The following is a 19559-nucleotide window of genomic DNA, read 5'->3' as shown; positions in this document are numbered from 1 at the left end:
ACTCCGGAATGCAGATTATGTTATTGTTTTTTGGTAACCAGGATGTCCATTAACCATTCCTCTTACCAGATAGAGCATCGCAGGACTAGTAATTCTGAGTATTTCGCAAGATGTATGTATGTTTTGTTTATAGCTACTACTATGAGGGTTAAATTCCCTTGTGCAGGTTTAGGTATATATCATGTAGTCATGTTTTTGAAAGTGGAGCCGTAGATCTTGAAACAAATAATTGGAATGACAGTAATTTCAGATGTTTGTTACTTAAAAGTTTCTAATCGTATAAAATTGTCTGTGAAATCTTTTGACTTATTGGCAGAGTAGGAAGGGAAATGGGCTGATCTCTTTGTTCTCTGTGCGAGGTTTTGGTTATTTTGCTTGTTACCTCAAATAGATTGTATACGTATTCTGTTGAGTAATGTAGAGGGATTGTATAATGTGCTCCGACCGAGCAACAGTTGAAGCTAATCCAAGTGTAGATACCAAAGATACGATTCGCCACGTGGACGTAGGAGAAGACACGAGTCGTTCAAGGGAATCCTACCGAAAGATCTTACACTATTCTCCGAAAATCCTCGTCAGTGACTTATCAAATCAAGTCAGGATCGTCATTATTGAATGATTGACGAAATGAAAAACCATGCGCGAAATATCATATTAAGGCGAGGTAACTCACTTGAAGAATCTAAGTTGCGAAGGATCAATTGGAGTACCCGACAACATACCATTCACGAAGTAAAGGTTGGCGATATAAGGTTACTTGGCTGGAAAGATAATTGGCGAAGTCAGTAAGTTATGGAGCAAGAAAAGAGGCAGCTATCCCGACAAACATCCAAAGTTGTCAGCGAAAGAAAGGAGAAAACTTTATGGAAAATGATATGGGCGAAGTATAAAGCATCTCCACGAGATGCAGACGAAGTAAAATGAGATGTGCACCATTAGGGTCCATTGGTCTATAAATAGGGGTCCTTGGGCAATGTATAGGGGGTCGGATTTTGGAGAGGGGAGAGCTTTGCTTGGAGCGAGAGATTAGGGTTTCCTTGTAGACAAGAACTTGTATTTTAACTACTTGGGGTGATTAAACAATAAAGAATTTCTTATCCGAAACCTTTATCATGTCTTAGATCTGTTTCTTTTCTTATTTGGGTGTACTACTGGATTTCCTGTAGTTACACCAAGCATATACGGAAGAAAAGTATCAAGGAGAAGTTATATTCGGCGTCAAATTAATCTATGGTACGATGAAGGGATTTCATGAAAGTAAAAGCTATTTCTCAAGCGACTTCTGCTGAGATCCCTCTCACTGTTGCAGATATGCATTTGTTGAATGATTCTAATATATGTTCAATTTTACCAGTTAGGTCCTTTTCTTTTTAAGTTGAAATATAATGCAAGTTTTATTTTCGTCATTCCATTTTCTTAAATTGAATTTCTACTTAATCTGTGAAGGTCTTAGTTAGATGAACATATTTCCTACCATGCATTGAATTGAGTTATAGAACCATTACGTTTTAGTTAACTACGTAGCTAGATAGCAAGGGATATCTTAGTTAACCAATTAAGAGCATCAACCCTCGAAATACATGATTTGATAGACTCTTCTTCTGACATTCAGCTGACATCATCATTAGCAATATGTCATGGATTCATCAGACTGTGAATTGATGATCAGCAATATAACTGCACATCATGTCTTGTTTTTAACAAATATATATTCATCTTCGTATTCTCATTTACGAGTCTAATGGAAGAAAAGTAATACTGGACTTCTGACTTCAACAGAACAGGTTCCTGGTGGTCTCCTTAAGGCATGCAATGAGAACGAATGATGCTGCCACTTTTTATTATGAGATTGTAATAACCTGGTTTACCCACATATGGTGGCTCTAAAACATTTTGAAGTTACTTGCACTGGTTACCATAAATGACTTGCAACTGTTCTAAGTACTTGGGAAACCAACAGCTAAGTACTGTAAATTGACTGAAAAAGACTCAAATCTACAAAATTAATTTGACTCGGCACCCTGCGAAGTGCTAGCCTGTTATGTGAATTTACCGAAAGAAGAACATATCCAATTTTTTTTTTTTTCCAAATCCTTTTAATGATTTAGAAAACGAAAGGGATATTTAACGTTTGGTACTCAATAAATGTCTAACACCTAGTCTTGGTACCCAACACTTGAAATATTAAGGTTTGATACGTTGACCAGTTATCGACTGTCAGGTCAAACAGTTGATTTAACCTGCTGTTAAGTACATAATTAAAATTATTAATTATTTAACAATCCGTTATCACCGTTAGCTTAAGAAAAATTTGTGGATCTGGGTGTTCTGCTCACTCAAGACTTTTGTCCAACACCTAATGTGCTTCTGCTGGTGATGAAAATGTGAGTTTGCGGATGTACTGTTAATCCATTTCATATCTTCTACCACCTGCGAATTCGAGTTCTAACAAGAACCCAAGTTCAGTTTTCATAAACCCAAGTTCAGTTTTCATACCACGACTCTAAAACACTCCACAATCGTAGCCTCCAAAAACAATGATGGAAGCAGCTAGTTCAACTGTTCTTCAATTTTTTCATCATCTTCTTATTCACAGTCATTCAATCAAAATCTTAAAATCATTAATACCAATTTCATCAAATCTCTATTAAAACTTACGGCAGTACCGGAACTACAAAACCCCTATTAATCCCCTTTTGACATAACCACTAACTAACACAAATTCCCTTTCGATTATTTGCATATATTAGAATCGAATCCGGCACAAATTGCAATAGACCCAAATTGTTATTTACCTCAATCATCCAGATTAGCCCATCCATCTAAGATCATCTAAGATCACCCTAATTAAAAATATATCAGAAAAAATTATCAAAAAAACCATAACTTTCAAATTAAAGAAGAACATGAAAATAAAATGATTTAGCATGCCTTTTTAGTCAAAATTTGGACGTGATTTTGATCGAAATTTTTTCTTCTCTTAACTAAAAATAGTGGTATTGATGGTAATATTTCTTGTTGCTTGTTAAAGAATAAGAAGAGAACGAAGAAAAGAAGAACGATACAATTTGAAGAAAAGAAAGTGGTGGTGGAGTTCTGCTCGAGGACACGCGGAAGAAGAAGAAGTAAGAGGAAATCCACGGCTGTTCCAGAAGGTGGTGGTATATAGTCAATAGTGAAGTATCATCCTGGCCGTTAATATAAGTATCATATCATTGATGTATGGACATTAGTACACGTGTTATGTCTCTCTAAGAAAAAGTTTAGGACAATTCATGTCATTGTTAGGATTGATATGGCAAATAGGTAAAACTCAAGTTTTGTAACGGATTCTATAGCAAAGTTAGGTCCACGGTTTGACTTAACAGTTTTTGACGGGTCAAGGTACCAACCCTTGATATTTCAAATATTGGATACCAAAACTAGGTGTTGGACATTTGTTGGGTACCAACCGTTAAATAACCCAAAATGAAAGTCCAAAGCGCTCGTAATTTGGAATACTGGATATTTCAAATTCAAATGTAACTTAGTTTTGGAATCAGAAATGGGATTGTGGGGTATAAACAACGAAAAATGGGTCATTTGTCCAAATATTTTTAAATCACGGTTCAAATGGACGAGTAAAAAATAATTCGGGTGAAATGGACAAAAAAAATAGTAAAGATGAAACTGGATTCATCCTAGCTTAAATTTAAAATATAGTAAGGATGAAACTAGATACATCCTGTGTAAATTAAAAATAAGAAAAAATATTTGAAAATGGGAACAATGAAACTGGTTACATCCTGACCATTTTTAAAATTTTGGCCATTTAAACAGTATCTAAATCTAAATGTCCTTTTCACCCAGGAATTGTTGATTTTGGTCTTTTTAACCAATTTTATGTATAAACAATTAAACATGGGTTTTGTCGGGGAGAAGAAAATCAGTTCAAGGAATTAGAGTTGCAGAAGTTAGATGGTTTTTACAACCAAAAACGACAAAATCACCATCCATACTTTTGTATTTAGATCCATTCTGGACGGTAACATTACAGTTATCCATTAAAAGGTAAGAACATTACCACTTTGTGTGAGATCAATAGCAAATGATAAATAATAGATCACATTTGATTAAAAAAACGTTTAATTAAAAAAACACGGAAAAACTTTTAACCGAAGAATAACATGGGCTTGTACCTGATGTTTGGGTGCACAGCATAACAAGACCCTAATTTGCGCATGCAATTAAACTCACAACTAACCTTTAAAAATGATAGATCAGCAAGTGCAAACCCAATCAATAAAGATCAAGGGCTATGAACCTTTCTTTCCTAAACATTTCAAGATTTCTTGGTAGTTGTAGTAAGCTTTAGCCCATGCTCCATACTTAGAGCTATCGTCATTTTGTACTTAACCGGATGGTCTGGAGTCAAATGAAAATTGAAGAATCTACACAAGATAGCAAGTGTTATCTTCATTTGTAGATACGACGAGTCCTTCCCAAGGCATGTTCTTGGTCCAGCCTGCATCAGCATGAGTCTCACATATTTAAAAATTCATATTACGACTGTCAATATATATATAATCAACATTTTATCGGACTCTAGATTTCTTACATTGAATGCCGTGAATTTGAATGGAGATGCACTTTCAAACAACCCTTCTTTGTTGAACCATCTATTAGGGTTGAATAAAATTGCATCAGGTCCCCAGTTGTATACCATTCTCCCCATGGCATATGGAACATAATTCACTAGTCCACCTGCTCTCACTTTTGTTCCATCGGGTAAAACATCGTCTTCCAATACTCCTTTCGAGTTCTACAAGTATACATGGAAAAGTTTATTCTGTTTTCACGTGTTACTAAAATTTTCGAATAAAAATAACATGTTACCGTAACAATAAGCGTAGGAAAATCCTGAAAATCAGGCTGACGTAGAGGGTTTGATACCTGGGGCACTGCAGGGTATAACCGTAGTGTCTCAGTGATTGTGGCTTGCAAGTAAGGCAACTTTCCAAGAGAATCATAATTCAATAGACTTGCAAATTGTGTTAATTTCTGTGTAAAAGATTTTGGATCGGTAGGATCATAAGCAATCACTTCCTTGGCCTGATTTTCTTCAAAGGCTATAAGTTCTGTGTAGATCTTCTCGGCTACATTAGGATTCATCATGATCATATATATAAACCAGGATAATGTTGACGCTGTTGAGTCACGTCCTGCTAAAAGAAAGTTTATAACGGCATCTCTAAGGCTTTTGTCTGTTAAGTTACTGTCAGGAATCTCAGCCAACTCAATTAATCTTGACAACATATCATGCTTTTCCTTATCACCATTGTTATCAGGTGATTTAGCTCCTTGTAATTCCACTTTTCTTTTATGAATCAAACTGTACGTAAAATCATCTATGACTCGGATACTTTGAACAAATAATGCTTCACACCCAACATTAAAAAATCTCTGTAATCTCCATAAAGGGTTCTCGAATCTAGATGAAACAGTACTAGTTGCTTGATCAAAAGCTTTAGCAAAACCACTATCGGTTAAATCATTAGCCAAACTTCCAATTTCCGCTCCAAATCCAACTTTACATGTAGAATCCAGAGTCATCCTGAAAAACAGATCCTAAAAAAAAAAAAAAAGACTTTTCATTAGATAAAGCATCCACCTGAACATTTCACATAAATTCGCTCTTTGTCATGTCAAAAAATAAAAACAAATAAGCCTGGAATTGCATTCGGCTTTGAAATAATTGAGGATTTAGTGACTGACCTGTATATCGATTTCTTTGCTACGGATTGATGCTTGGTGTAAAATATCAGAGAGAATCAACGCATAGTCTTTGAAAACAATAGTGCCGAAATTTCTCAAGTTTCTAGATGCAAACTCCAAACCAGTAGTCTTTCTGTGTTGCCTCCATATCTCTCCATCTGAATTAAAAATTCCATCTCCAAGCAACTCTTCCATGTTTGCCTGAAATGCTTCACCCCTTGGGTAGTTGTCGAAGTTAGTTTTAAGAACATGTTCAACATTTGCTGACTCTGCAATGAAAGTTACAGTTATAAATGGCAGTCGAACTTGGAAGGTTTTTGATTCAACAAAGTAGTCAGTTGCCCAATCATGCATTCTGTTGAAATTCATAAGAAGTTCTATAGTTGCACCGATGATTGGCCATGATTTTGGGCCTTTTACATTCCTTTGATTCCATCTGTGCATGAAGACATAGGCTAACATGATACTAATCAGGAAAATAATGATTTCAATTTTGTATTTATCAAGATTTGATGATGAGAAGAATATTGAAAGTTGATTTAATTTTTCCATGGCAAAACTAGTAAGCTAAAGATATGGCTCTGGTTCAAAACTTCAAATAGGGAGCTCAATAAAAAATTGAAATAGTTTATGTTCTATGGGAAATCTGATCTTTCTTATCTAGCTACTAGTGACCATACATACATTTAAGTGGCGTCTACCCGCCATAACTAGGCATTTATGACGAGGTCATTTTTGATTATCGGAATGGGCAAAGCTTATTTAATCTTCCCTCTTAAAGGCTTTTGACAAAATAAGCTCTCACGTTGAATGGTAATGAGAACCTCGTTTTCTATCGGCCTAAAATAGGCCTTTTCTAATATAAAAGCTATGGTGAGGACATTTGACATAACTCTAATATGAAAACTACCCCGAAGTTTGTCAAATTGAAGTCTCTACTAAATCTTTCGGATGTTATTGGACCACCCAAGGGAGTCCTTATATGTTACCATCAAAAGAAAAACAACGAACAAAAAAAACAAAAAAACTCGTCTATTATCCAATTTAACACTGCACCAAATATGCAAAATAGTAACAAAATTCCGTAATGGCTTTGCCCCAAATATGCAAAATAGCAACAAAATTCTGCAATTGCTTTGCCCGTTGCGAATTTGCAACTAAAAGTTTCCATACAAAATAGTTGTATCACTTCATCTAGGTTACAAAATTCACAACACTTCGATGTTGCACGTCGCAACATATTAGAGTTGTACATGTGCCACTAGTTAGTGTGGCTGCCCACACTTTTAACTGACTCTAGTCTAACTATTATTATCGAACCTATTATTTTCTCTCACTTGGATGGTAGATTAGAAGTACACACCCTAGGAGACAAAGATGGATTTTAGATGGAGCGCAAAAATGGATTTTAGAAGAGAGAAAATCGTATTTGACTCATTAACTAGGACCTAATTGATAACATTTGTCGACTTGTACCTAAATATCCCTATTAATTAACCACACACGTCCAGACCTATTTCTCCACCACAAAACCAATAAGGAGTGAAAAATCTCTGTTTGATACTTTTCTTCTTTTCGTTGTTGTTTTGTTTCTTAAGAAAACAGGGTTCCATATTAGTCGCAGTGTATTTTGGATTTGGATTATTGGATAGATATAAGATCATAATAAGATCCGACTGATTTTTATCCTGCCATCAAACCTACGATGATGATAGATGGAGAAACAAATTAACCAATTACGATCACCATTGAAGTTTTTTTTCTTTTTTTTTTTGCGTCTCTTTAATCTAAAATTCATGAATCAATCTAAGACATCTCTCACACTCATGTGTATAAATTTTGTATGTACTGTTAAACCCAATTTGCTTATCCATTGTTGAAGATTAAACCAAGATATAGTTTGTGAAAGCAACTAGCAAAAGCTGATACTGTTAAGAGGAAGCAACTTAGAGAAGTTGACATGATATTGTGGAAGCACTAGGTGGAGTTGCTACTTTCTGAGTGAAAGCAACCAGTGGAAGTTGGTGTCATCTATGGAAACAATCAGTAGGAGATATTGCGCGTTATTGTGAACGTGTAGTAAACTTGAGAAACAAGTTTGCCAGTTTTAAAGTTTGGTTAGTATAGTATTTTACGTATAGAGTTTAGAATATTCTAGAAGAGTCTTGTTCTAGAATTTGATTTTTTAGGAAAGAGCCTTTGCTTGAGAGTCAAGTTTGTTAAACTATAAATAGGTTGTTAAGCCATGAGTTTATTTAACATCAATACAAGATATTTGTTTGAGTTACGAATTGTGTTGATTAAGTCTTTGATATCAGATTTTCAACATCTGGTATCAGATTCTAGGGATGTGTGTATGAGTTGTTTATTTAGAAGATGACATCAAGTTTAAGTTCAATTAAGGTGCCGGTGTTTGAAGGAAAAAACTTTGAACACTTGAGGTTACAGATGGAAAATATTTTCATATATCAAGAAGTATGGGATATTGTAAAAGATGGTTATGCTGAACCAACAGAAGGAGTTGTTTTAACAGAAGAACAACAAACTTCTTTAACAGCAAACAGGAAGAACAATTCTAAAGCAACTTATATTCTTCATCAAGGAGTTCATGAATCTCTCATGGATAGAGTTATCTATATTAAGCAATCTAAAGCAGCATGGGATGGATTGGTAAACTATTACAAAGGTTCTGACAAAGTCAAGAAAGTTAGGTTACAAACTCTGAAGCGTATGTATGAACTGTTACAGATGGATTCATCTGAAACAATCAGAATTATTCTCAAATACATTGAATCTTGTGAATGATATGAAAGTTAATGGTGATATTATTGAAGATTCAGCAATTGTTGAAAAGATTTTAAGAAGCTTACCTGAGAAATTTGAAGCAAAAGTAACTGCTATTGGGGAGTGTAACACTGTTGCAACTATGTCACTCAATGAGTTATTAGGTTCATTACAGGCTTATGAGCAGAGATTATATGAAAAAACAGCTGCTGCAAAACCAGTAGCAGAAGCTCCACAAAGTCAAGTCAAGTGGAGTAACAAACAAGGAAACTCAAGTTCTGGAGGAAAACCTAACAATGGAGGTTATCAAGAAAGAAATAATACTGGAGGAAGACCTAATAATGGAGGTTATCAATGAAGAAAACCAATAGATTTATCAAAGGTGCAGTGTTATAATTGTGGAATTTTTGGACACTTTCACTACACCAAATTTAACGTTTGGCAACAGCTTAAACCTGTTGCTGACCGGCGTTGCAACAGAATTCTACCGTTGCTAAACACCATGTCGCAGATTTTCGCAACAACTCTAGCTGTGTTGCTAATTTTGGTCAGTAACGGCAGTCGCAACAGTAATAAGCTATTGTGAAACTAAAATTTAGCAACAAGAATAAGCTGTCGCTACTCTGTCGCTAAATTTAGAGATATTCTGGGTTAGTTTTTACGAGAACTGGATATAATTGTTCTGGTTCAGATTTAGCAACATGATTTTGCCGTTGCTAAATTTTTGAAACAATAAAAAAAGGTCATGTCTTCGTTGACCTAGTCAAACTCGATCCCCAACCCAGTTTGTGTTGCGATACCCCAGTTCTATGCAATTGCCGTGATACTTCATGTTCTGACAATTCAATCAAATAACTCTCACATTCAACATAAACTTATAATTGAACTATGAAAAATAACACAAAACTCATGACACAACAAGAACTGTCATCTCGATATACATATTAACTTAACATTACATCAAAGGATCTTACAAAATGTTTCAAAGGGAAAATGGACTCTACATTGTTGGATGTCTCAAAGGAAAAAAAATAATAACTGAAATACAAATACATGAAGTACCTGCCCATACTGTTTAATTAAGATGAAATACTGTATGAATACCTCTGCTCCAAGTAAATTTAAGTTCTTACATCCCAGGGACCCTTAGTACTGCAAGAGTAAAGTTTAAGGTTAAGGCTATGAGGCCGTGAACTGGAGTCATGAAACAAATGATGCATTAGGAAATAATCTCAAGTTATTTAAGATTTGAGGGTCTAATACAACTGAGATGGAGTGAATATATTGACACTAGAGTTTCAGTAATCGCACCTCGTGCTCATGGAATGGAAGGAAGAAAGACGGATGCCCTGTGCTTTGCGTACGCATGTGAAAGCTTCATCGATTTGGCTAAAGGTAAAGAATTGGATTTCTGCGCAAGTATAATAAGGAGTATCAAGGAAAATCCATGAATCTCATTTAATCAAGTATTTAATAAAACCTAATATCATAGTATAATATAAACTGAAAAAGGGGGGATTTTCCATAATTATAACAGATTATAATATTCTCATCTTAGCAAGCAACTTTCAGTTAAGGACACCAATTAGCAGAAGCAATATTGTACCATTAATAAGTCTTTTGGTAGCTTGTTAGCTACTTGTACTGCAGACTAGTGAGCCTCCCATGACTCAAATTGTTGACCATCCCTCCATCGAAGTGTTATACTGGAACATATGCCAAGAAGTTCACAGCCGCTACTAACTTAAAGAAGATAGTTAAAACTGAATTCTGATTCAAGCAGATAGTTAAAACAACCAACAATGCCGCTAAGAGAAACGGAAACACACACATTGTAGCAAGTTTCTCATCCACGACACTTTTGGGTAGCAAACTTGCGATCAACAAACAATACCATCAAAGTACATATGTGCATAGGACAACATAGGATACGTATATTTTTACTATATATACAGGATATGAGAGAGAAATTATAGACATTGAAGTAAATGTGAAGGGGAGGAATACGCACCCCTATTACAAGATACATAAATATGTACTAAGAGATTATGGTGCGTTCAAAGCATAACTTCAAAATGGTTGCATGTCCTTAACGAACAAAACTTACCTTCTCATAGTAACTTAGGGCGCGGTCAAGATCACCTACACGAAGCATTACTTGGCACAGGGGCTCTGGCGTAGGTCCCCTCTCTAAAGCTCAAACTTGTAACCATCTGGATCTTCAATAAATGCAATTACAGTACTTCCACCTTTGACAAGACCAACTTTTCTCATTACTTCAGTATACCTAAGTGCTTCTTTCGTAAGTGCAAACTGAATTTTAGAATAACGGAAGTGTCAAGGTAAATAAATAAGAAACCTTTGCAGCATATGTCGTAGATAATATGTAACTGAGAAATAATGTCCTTTATGCAAGATAAACTTACATCCTCAACTGCTATACGAAAATGATCGAAACCATTTCCGATATCATACTTTTCGACCCCATAATCTACAAAACCGTATAAAACGATCAGGCAACAAGATACCGTTGACATTCCAAAATTATGAAAAATTTTAGTCACTTGCTTCTAGCATTTGGCAGAGTTGGGAAATAATGTTGAAGCAAGCTACTGGATTAGACTACTTGCTATAAGTGAGCTCAACCACATAATGTGAATCTTCAGGACCGTAACCAAGAAAAGCATTTGTGTATCTTTATTCAAGTATATCATGTTAACAGCTTCACCCCAAGGCACTCCGTGTACAATCTGAAAGAAAAATACATTATTTTTCTATGAAACATCTACTACAACTAATAAACATGCAGTAGGATATGTATACCCCTAAGAAACGTACTTTATGGTCTTGTCCAAGTCTCCAACACGGTAAACAATGTGAAGCATTCACATGTTGTATTTTTTAACCACTCTGTCATTAATGCATTTGGAGATTTTATATTAAACAACTGTTATTAAGGCCACAAAAGAAAAACATGCATTAGTAGATTACATTAGACGAATTCCCATACTCATGTTTCACCACCACAGCAAGCCGTCGTTTGATAATCCGTATCCAATTAAGCTGCCGTTTAGTAGATTATCTACCTTTAAGGACAGCAAGCATGCATGTTACATTAAGTGAGGCAAACAGTCAAGGAGAATCCAATTGAAATTCTAGTTTGCAGTAAATCAAATTTTCCTTGCAGCATGAGCCGTATCAAACCCAGCTACCAACACTAAAGTTCATCAATCCGTGTCATAGCTTATATCACTAAATCAAAAAAAAAAAAAAATCTAAGTAAAGTAATCAAAACACTAATTCAAAGGTAAATCAAACAAATAAGATCTAATACTAACCAGAATGGGATTCCCATCTGAAGTTGTGTTTGTTGTGGATGATTTCCCCCACTAACAGCACCAGCAACACTTCCATGGCAGTGAGAAGAAATATCCAAATAGAAAATAACTAAGCAGAGTGATAATTACACTTTTACACCAAAAAGTAGCGTAAATAAAAATTTCACACTTAATGCAGCACTAGACATAACAGCAGCTAGGCTCAATTATATTTCACCCAAATTCACCATATCTCTACACCAACTGTAAACAAGTCAAAATTTCAGAAAATTAGAACACTATAGAAAATGTTCAACAACGTAACAATCTAATATTGTAAGCAAAATGGTAGAAGATTTTTACCTGACTTTTGAGGTCACCAGGGGGAGCCTTCTTGTTAGCAACTTCAGCATGACTCTTCAGCAGACCTTCTTGTTACCATCATCACTGTCACTCAGGCCCATTTCCTATACATCATGCAAGCAACAATTTCTCTGTGAAAATGGAAAATGCTTGGAAAAAAAATAATAGAACTAGTAATTGGATCAAACCTGTTCATTTTGCTCCTCAGCCAGTGTCTCATCCTCATTCTGCTAGTCAGTTAAACCTGCAATAAGAAAATGTGTCATCCTTAGCAGATGAATGGCCAGTTTCATACTAATTCAATTAGATGTGATAGTAACTTGAACATCACATCATTTTCATCAACTTACAAAACATGTTCATTCATGAACTACAACTGTTGCACTTATACAAAATCCCATGTACATTACACATTTCATACTTTCTTTTCGAAGACAAACTCATATCAAATTATGTTCTAAACAGCAAGAACCTAAACAATTTCAGCTTCTCTGTTCCATGTTTTTACTTTTAAAAGTCCAAAAAGATCCAAAGAGGAATAAACCCTTCTAGGACTTCACTCAAACAGGTTAAGTATAAATACCAACTGAAATATCCAAGCACACTCCATCTTTGATCAACTAATAAACAGAGTTTCATTTAGTCAAAATACAAACCTAACAAAATTTCATCAACAACAAAATGATAGCTTCAAACCAGCCATGAAAAAATTGCAGAACTCTAATTTTGTTTGAACATAGTAGAAAAGAAGAAAATAGATAAACCCATTCTATAGAAATCGAAATAGTCAACCTAGCTTTTTCTCTTCAAATAAAAAGAAGAAATAAAAACCAACATTGAAACTGAAGAACACGAATAATCACTTAGAAATAACTATTAGTCTCCATTTCTTCACCTCGTTCATAATGTAAAACAGATCCCAAACCACAATAAGCATATAAAAAACGTTGACTTTTAATGAAACCCTAATTGAAATTACAGTTGACAAAATCATTTTAAAAGCTCGAAATTACAGAAAATTGGAAACCCTAATCGAAGATTTTGGGGAAAATCGATATAAATAATAGATAAGAGAGAGTTACCCCATATCACACAGATCTTGATCATCTTCAACCAATGAAGATGTTTAGAGAAGAGTCTATATTCTGGGTTATAGGTGTTCTTCATCGTTTCCAATAAATACCATGAATCAGAAAAAAATTAAATTCTAAATGAGAAATAAAAGAAGAAATAGAGATATATAGATTGAAAGAAGAGCAGAGATTGAAAAACCGCAGATAGAGGAATAAAGAGAAAGAGGGTTGGGGAAGAGAGGGTTTCGGCTGTGGCTGCTTTGAAAGCAAGGAAAAAGAAAGAGGTTGAAGAGAAACTTATCTCTTCGATAGAAACAAGTAGAAGAAATCCCGATTGTTTAAGGTCAAGGAGTCAAGGAGTCAAGGGGGCGGAAGTATATCCATACTTGAAAGCATATCAAAAATATGGGCGGAAAAAAGAGTTCAAAAGTGTTACCTAGAAGCATGTGAATCGCATGCTTATAATCTCCGCAGTTGCTACTAGCAACAGTACCCTGGCCATTGCGAGATCCGCAACTGAAAACAGCAGTTGCTAATATTTAGCAACAACCATTCTTTGTTGCTAATTAGCAACAGCTCTAGTTCTATTGCTAATCGGGGTTGCTAAATGCTGAACTTTGTGTAGTGTTTGCTACTACATGTACAAAACCTAGAAGGAAAACTGCTAATAATTATAAATCAAACTTCAAGGCAAACATAGTAGAAGAAGAAGATGAAGTGAAAGATGAGAATATGTTACTAGCTTGTCACATAGCTGAAGAACAACTTCATCAGAAGTGGTATTTAGATACAAGTTGCAGTAATCACATGTGTGGAAGAAAAGATCTATTTGATAACCTGGATGAATCCATACGATCAACTGTTAAGTTTGGTAATAATTCACTACACCATTTTTTCCGATTCGAAACGGTTATTGAGCGTTACGAATCGGGGTTGTAACTGTTCCGGACCGTTACGAAAAGGGGTGCTACAATTTTTTTGTAACGGCCCAGCAGCCGTTACGATTTTTTTTTGTAACGGCGCTTGTAACAGCGAAAAGCCGTTACTACGTGGCACTGTCGTAACATGCGAGAGCCGTTAAGAATTTATTTAGTAACAGAACGTTGTAACAAGCTGTAGCCGTTACGAATTTTTTGCAATAGTAAAAAAATTACTGTCGGTCAACCTTGACCTGGTCAAAATCAGTCAGCAATAACCAATTTTGACCAGGTCAAGGTTGACCGGCAGCTCATTCTCGGCCGGAATACGCCGGAATTCAAAATAACCACCTGCATACACCTTTCATTTATCCTTCACAATCAACATTATTTTTTTTCAATCAAATTCATGTCCATTCAATCAATTCTAATCACATTCAAATGGATTCATACAAAGGATTCATACAAAATAGAACTTAAATTATTCTAAGTATCAAATAGTAGGGGAATGTATACAAATTCCCATAAGTATCAGTTCATAGAAATTCCTATGTTCGCAAATTTATATAACTTAGACTGTACATAGAAACTTACTGCAAATTTTCTATGTTCACAGCTAGAGCTGATAAACCAACTTGAAGCTGCGAATTTTAAGACTTCAAGTTCGAAATCCATGCATAAAGTTATAGATGAAAAGTATCTGCTAAGTTTAAACTTCCTAAGCATATATACCAACCTATGTTAAAAGCAGAAAAAACTTCAAAAAAATATAAATTGGGCAGAAGAACAATGACAAATACTTACTGTGGTTTTGTAATAAGAACAAGCCCATGATTTATTCATCAAGAGCTTCAACTGAAACTGCAACCAATGATCCAGGCCATCATTGCAATTGGTCCTGATACAAACCAAAGTCCATAAGCTCTCTCGCACGCGCAACAAACAAAAGTCCCGTAAGAAACATGGAATCTAGAAATATACAAGTTAAGTACTTACCCGGTATTCTAGCAGGTACACAAGTTGATTCCAATCCAGCTGTAGTTCACTTCCCACCAGCATAATACCTCGCAAGTATAAATTGAAGGTCAGAAACCACGCCTCTTAAACTTTATAGTACAAATATAACCAAGTGAAGTAATTACCAGGGATTGATATTTCCCCGGCTGGCTACTGCTGCTTCAGCTGACCTTGCGAGAAGTCCCCTGTGCATTCACATATAACAGAACAAAAGCCACCCACACATATACAAACAAATGATGAACTGAAAGTGCATATCCATTCATAAGCCGGTTTGTGTTTACATAATTCAGGAAAAAGTTACATCGGAAAAAAAAAGTTGCTTCAAGTAAAGCTATTCTTATGCACAACTGCATAAGAGTATGCGTATGAGTCAGCATACATACAAAAGTGTGAACTGCAAAAAAAAAAGGGAAAATAAGCCTAAATACTTGTTATGCAGCACTGCAGAAGTTGCTTCAAGTAAATCTATTCTTATGCACAACTGCTGTAACATTCTCATCCACATCCACATCAACTCCTCCTGTGACATTCCCATCCACATCCACACCTATTGTAACATTCCCATCCATACCTGCTGTAGTGTTATCCCTATGTCTTGACCGTGCTTCTACTGAACTTTCACCATGATGACGCCATGTTGTATACGTCAAACAAATACCATATTTGAGCAAATGCAATGATATATCACTAAGTGAAACTGAACCTTTACCATTCATACAATTTCAACAAGGACATGAAATAAAACCCTCCCACCACCATTATTCTTGGCAAACTGTATAAATGACCTCACACCTTGTATGTATTCACCAGACTTACGGTCACACTTCATCCATTTCTTGTTCTCATCAGATGACATATTACCCTTCAAAATATACTTTATAGGTCAAACCAAGTACTTACTCCTAGTGGTGGGTTTGCCGAAGCCTTCATGAAAACGACAGAAACATCCTCTCAACGAGGAGAGGATGATCTACAAGTAGTTCATAGAAAACAGATTACAAAGAAAACAGAGTTCATACATATGGTATGCAAGTTTTGTAACATTGTCTCAATTAACTGACTCACATCACATTTTTTTAATGATGTTATATTTGAAGGTGAATATGTTTCTACAGATGAACAAAAACAGACGATTATGTTCAAACAATGTACGTAGTCCTAGTGATAAGGTTGTCGAAGCCCTGGCCGAATAACTTCACATGCTAGTTTACATAAAACACCATAATCTTAACGTGCTATAAAGAAAAAATTAATTCATACTAATTGAAACCCTAAAACTGAAATTAAACAAATCAATTCATACTAATTGAAAACCTAAAAATAAAATTAAAAAAAATCAATTCATACTAATTGAAGTTAAACAAATCAATTCTTATACCTTCAACTTCAGCTCTTTGGAGTTTTTCAAAGTTCTTCAGTCTTTCAAACCCTAACATAAAATAAGAATATCAGTTAGTATATATCCTTCAAATCCTAAAACTTGATTTAACAGATGATAAAACAAATACCTTCAAAGTTCTTCAGCACTTCCACAGATAAAACCCTGAAATAAGAGAAAGAAATCGTATCAGATTTATATCAGATAAAAATAAACCTAAAACGAAATCAGAAATAGAAATCATAATAGATTTATCAGATGGAAAAACCCTAAAATTAAGAACCCCAATGAAAAAAACAGACGATAATTGAATGAATAAAAAAAAAAACTTACGATTGAAATAACAGATCGAGAAATTTGAATACTAACTGATTTGAAACTTACGATTGAAATAACAGATCGAAAAATGTCTTTGATAAATTTCTGGTATCTTCTGCGGAGGCAACCCTTATCTCTTCACGATGATAAATTTCTGGTATCTTCTGATGAGAAACGAAGAGAGAAAGAGAAAGTGAAAAAAATGAAATGAGTGTACTCGATGAAACCCTTATCTCTTCACGAGCTTATCTCTTCAGGGGAAGAATAATACTCTAGCTTAGTGAACTTGGGTGGAAAAAGGGGGCACACGGCTGAATGGCACACGCGCAATAATATCTGTTACCGGCTCTGGTGTCACCAAGCGTGTGACTGACACACGTAAAAAATTAGCATGTTACTATTCGTAACAGTTTCCCCCTGTTACGAATCTGGAAAAAATTTCGTAACGGCTCCTCCCTGTTACGTCTAGGTTGTAACGGCCATTTGTAACACAAAAGTTTGTAACGACTGCTGGGCCGTTACAAAATTTAGTTGCAATTCGGGGAAAATGGTGTAGTGATTCTACTATTCCAGTTATGGGAAAAGGAAGAATTGGAATAGTTCTTAAGAATGGTAAAAAAATATATATCATGGATGTATTCTATGTATGGGACAATTATCAGAAAGAGGTTATTCTATGAACATATTCAATGGTGTGTTCAATAAGAGATAGATATAGAAGACTCATTACAAGAGTACAGATGACTAAGAACAGATTTTTTCCTTTGAATATTCAATATCAAAGTGCAAGTTGTTATAGTACACATGAAGCAACCAAAGTTAGTTGTGGCACAAGAGAATGGATCATGTAAACTTTAACAGTGTACAAGCTTTGTCTAAGAAGGATATGGTGACAGGTCTATCCATTATAGAGCTTCCAGAGTCAAGGTGTGAATATTGATATTTAGCAAACAACACAGAGATCCATTCCCAGTGAACAAAGCTAGAAGAGCAGCACAACAGTTGGAGATTGTACACAGTGATAAGTGTGGTCCTATTGAAGTAACATTACATGGAGGTAATAATTATTTCATAATTTTCATTGACGATTTTAGTAGAAAAGCTTGGATGTATCTACTTAGACAGAAAAGTGATGCTTTTAGAAGCTTTAAAGCATATGATGAGAAGCAGATTGGAAAGAATATCAAGATACTAAGAATTGATAGAGGAACAGAATATACAGTTGTCGATAGTTTTATGGAAGAACATGGCATTCTACATCAATTAACAACAAGATATACACCTCAACAAAATGATGTTGCAGAAAGAAAGAATAAAACAATAATGGAGATGGCAAGAACTATAAGAAGAACAAAATATTTACCAAAGAACTTCTGAAGTTGTGCAGTTGATATAGCAGTGTATTTACTTAATATATGTCCAACAAATAGTTTGAATAATAAAACACCAGAAGAAGCTTGGAGAGGTGCAAGACCAAGTGTAAGACATCTGAGAGTTTTTGGGTGCATTGCTTATGCAAATGTACCTAAAGAACTTAGAAAGAAGCTAGATGATAAGAGTGAAAAGTGTATTCTTGTTGGTTATAGTTCAGTAACCAAAGGATATGAACTTTTCAATCCTGTAACAGGGAAAATAGTTATTAGTAGAGATGTAATCTTTGATGAAGACTCTCAGTGGAATTGGAAAGCAACCAGCTCAACAAGAGAAAATGTCAGAACAGTTCCCATAGCAGTAGAAGAACAAATAAATACTCAATATGAAGTTATTAAACAACAAGAACAAAGAAGAACTGAAGAAGCAACAACTGAAGAGGTAAGAACTGATGTGATACCACAACAAGATACTGCAAGACCAAGAAGAAAGTATGTTATACCAGCAAGAATGAAAAATCATGTGATAACAGGAGATGATGATACTGATGAAGAGAAGATTAATTTTGCTTTATATGGAGATTGTGATCATGTTGTTTATGAAGAAGCCTCTAAAGATAATGGATGGGTACAAGCAATGGAAGTTGAGATAAACTCAATAAAGAAGAACAATACATGGGAACTTACAAAACTTCCAGAAAGGAAAGAAAGCAATGGGAGTCAAATGGGTTTACAAGATAAAATACAAATCAGATGGTGAAGTTGATAAATTGAAAGCAAGGTTAGTTGCTAAAGGATATAGACAAAAACAAGGAATAGACTATTCTGAAGTCTTTGCACCAGTTGCAAGACTTGATACAGTTCGAATGATCATTGCTCTAGATGCTCAGAAGCAATGGAAGATATTTCAGATGGATGTAAAGAGTGCATTCTTGAATGGTGTACTAGAAGAAGAAGTATATGTTGAGAAACTAGTAGGTTATGTTATGGAGGGGAAGGAGAATCAAGTGTACAAGCTAAAAAAGGCTTTGTATGGTTTAAAACAAGCACCACGTGCTTGGTATACAAGAATAGATTCATACTTCATTGAGAAAGGTTTTACAAGATGTCCACATGAGCATACACTGTATTTGAAAGCCGATTCATTTGGCAATCATATTTTTGTTTGTTTGTACATGGATAATCTTATTTTTACTGGAAATAACTCAGAGATGATCAAGGAATTCAGGGAGGATATGGTGAAAGAATTTGAGATGACAGATCTT

The 19559-nt window shown here is 35.0% G+C and overlaps 2 protein-coding genes and 1 pseudogene across 2 annotated transcripts; 1 reads left to right on the top strand and 2 right to left on the bottom strand.

Moving 5' to 3' along the window:
* Positions 1 to 4321: 4321 nt before the first annotated feature.
* Positions 4322 to 6306, bottom strand: LOC113294044 (cytochrome P450 704B1-like). The gene is made up of 4 exons (XM_026542470.1): positions 5755 to 6306; positions 4933 to 5607; positions 4598 to 4801; positions 4322 to 4504 (listed from the first exon to the last, which is right to left on the bottom strand). The coding sequence occupies exons 1-4, from the start codon at positions 6304 to 6306 to the stop codon at positions 4322 to 4324; spliced, it is 1614 nt and encodes a 537-aa protein (XP_026398255.1).
* Positions 6307 to 8130: 1824 nt separating this feature from the next.
* LOC113294042 lies at positions 8131 to 8896 on the top strand. The gene is made up of 2 exons (XM_026542468.1): positions 8131 to 8482; positions 8568 to 8896. Exons 1-2 carry the CDS (start codon positions 8131 to 8133, stop codon positions 8894 to 8896), a joined length of 681 nt encoding a protein of 226 aa, XP_026398253.1.
* Positions 8897 to 10239: 1343 nt separating this feature from the next.
* Positions 10240 to 11423, bottom strand: LOC113294041 (annotated as a pseudogene).
* Between the last annotated feature and the right edge of the window lie 8136 nt (positions 11424 to 19559).

Source organism: Papaver somniferum, chromosome 7 (genome assembly GCF_003573695.1).
Source record: "Papaver somniferum cultivar HN1 chromosome 7, ASM357369v1, whole genome shotgun sequence".
Taxonomy (NCBI): domain Eukaryota; kingdom Viridiplantae; phylum Streptophyta; class Magnoliopsida; order Ranunculales; family Papaveraceae; genus Papaver; species Papaver somniferum.
The sequence above is the reverse complement of the archived record's forward strand: the minus strand, read 5'-3'. Positions and strand labels throughout refer to the sequence as shown.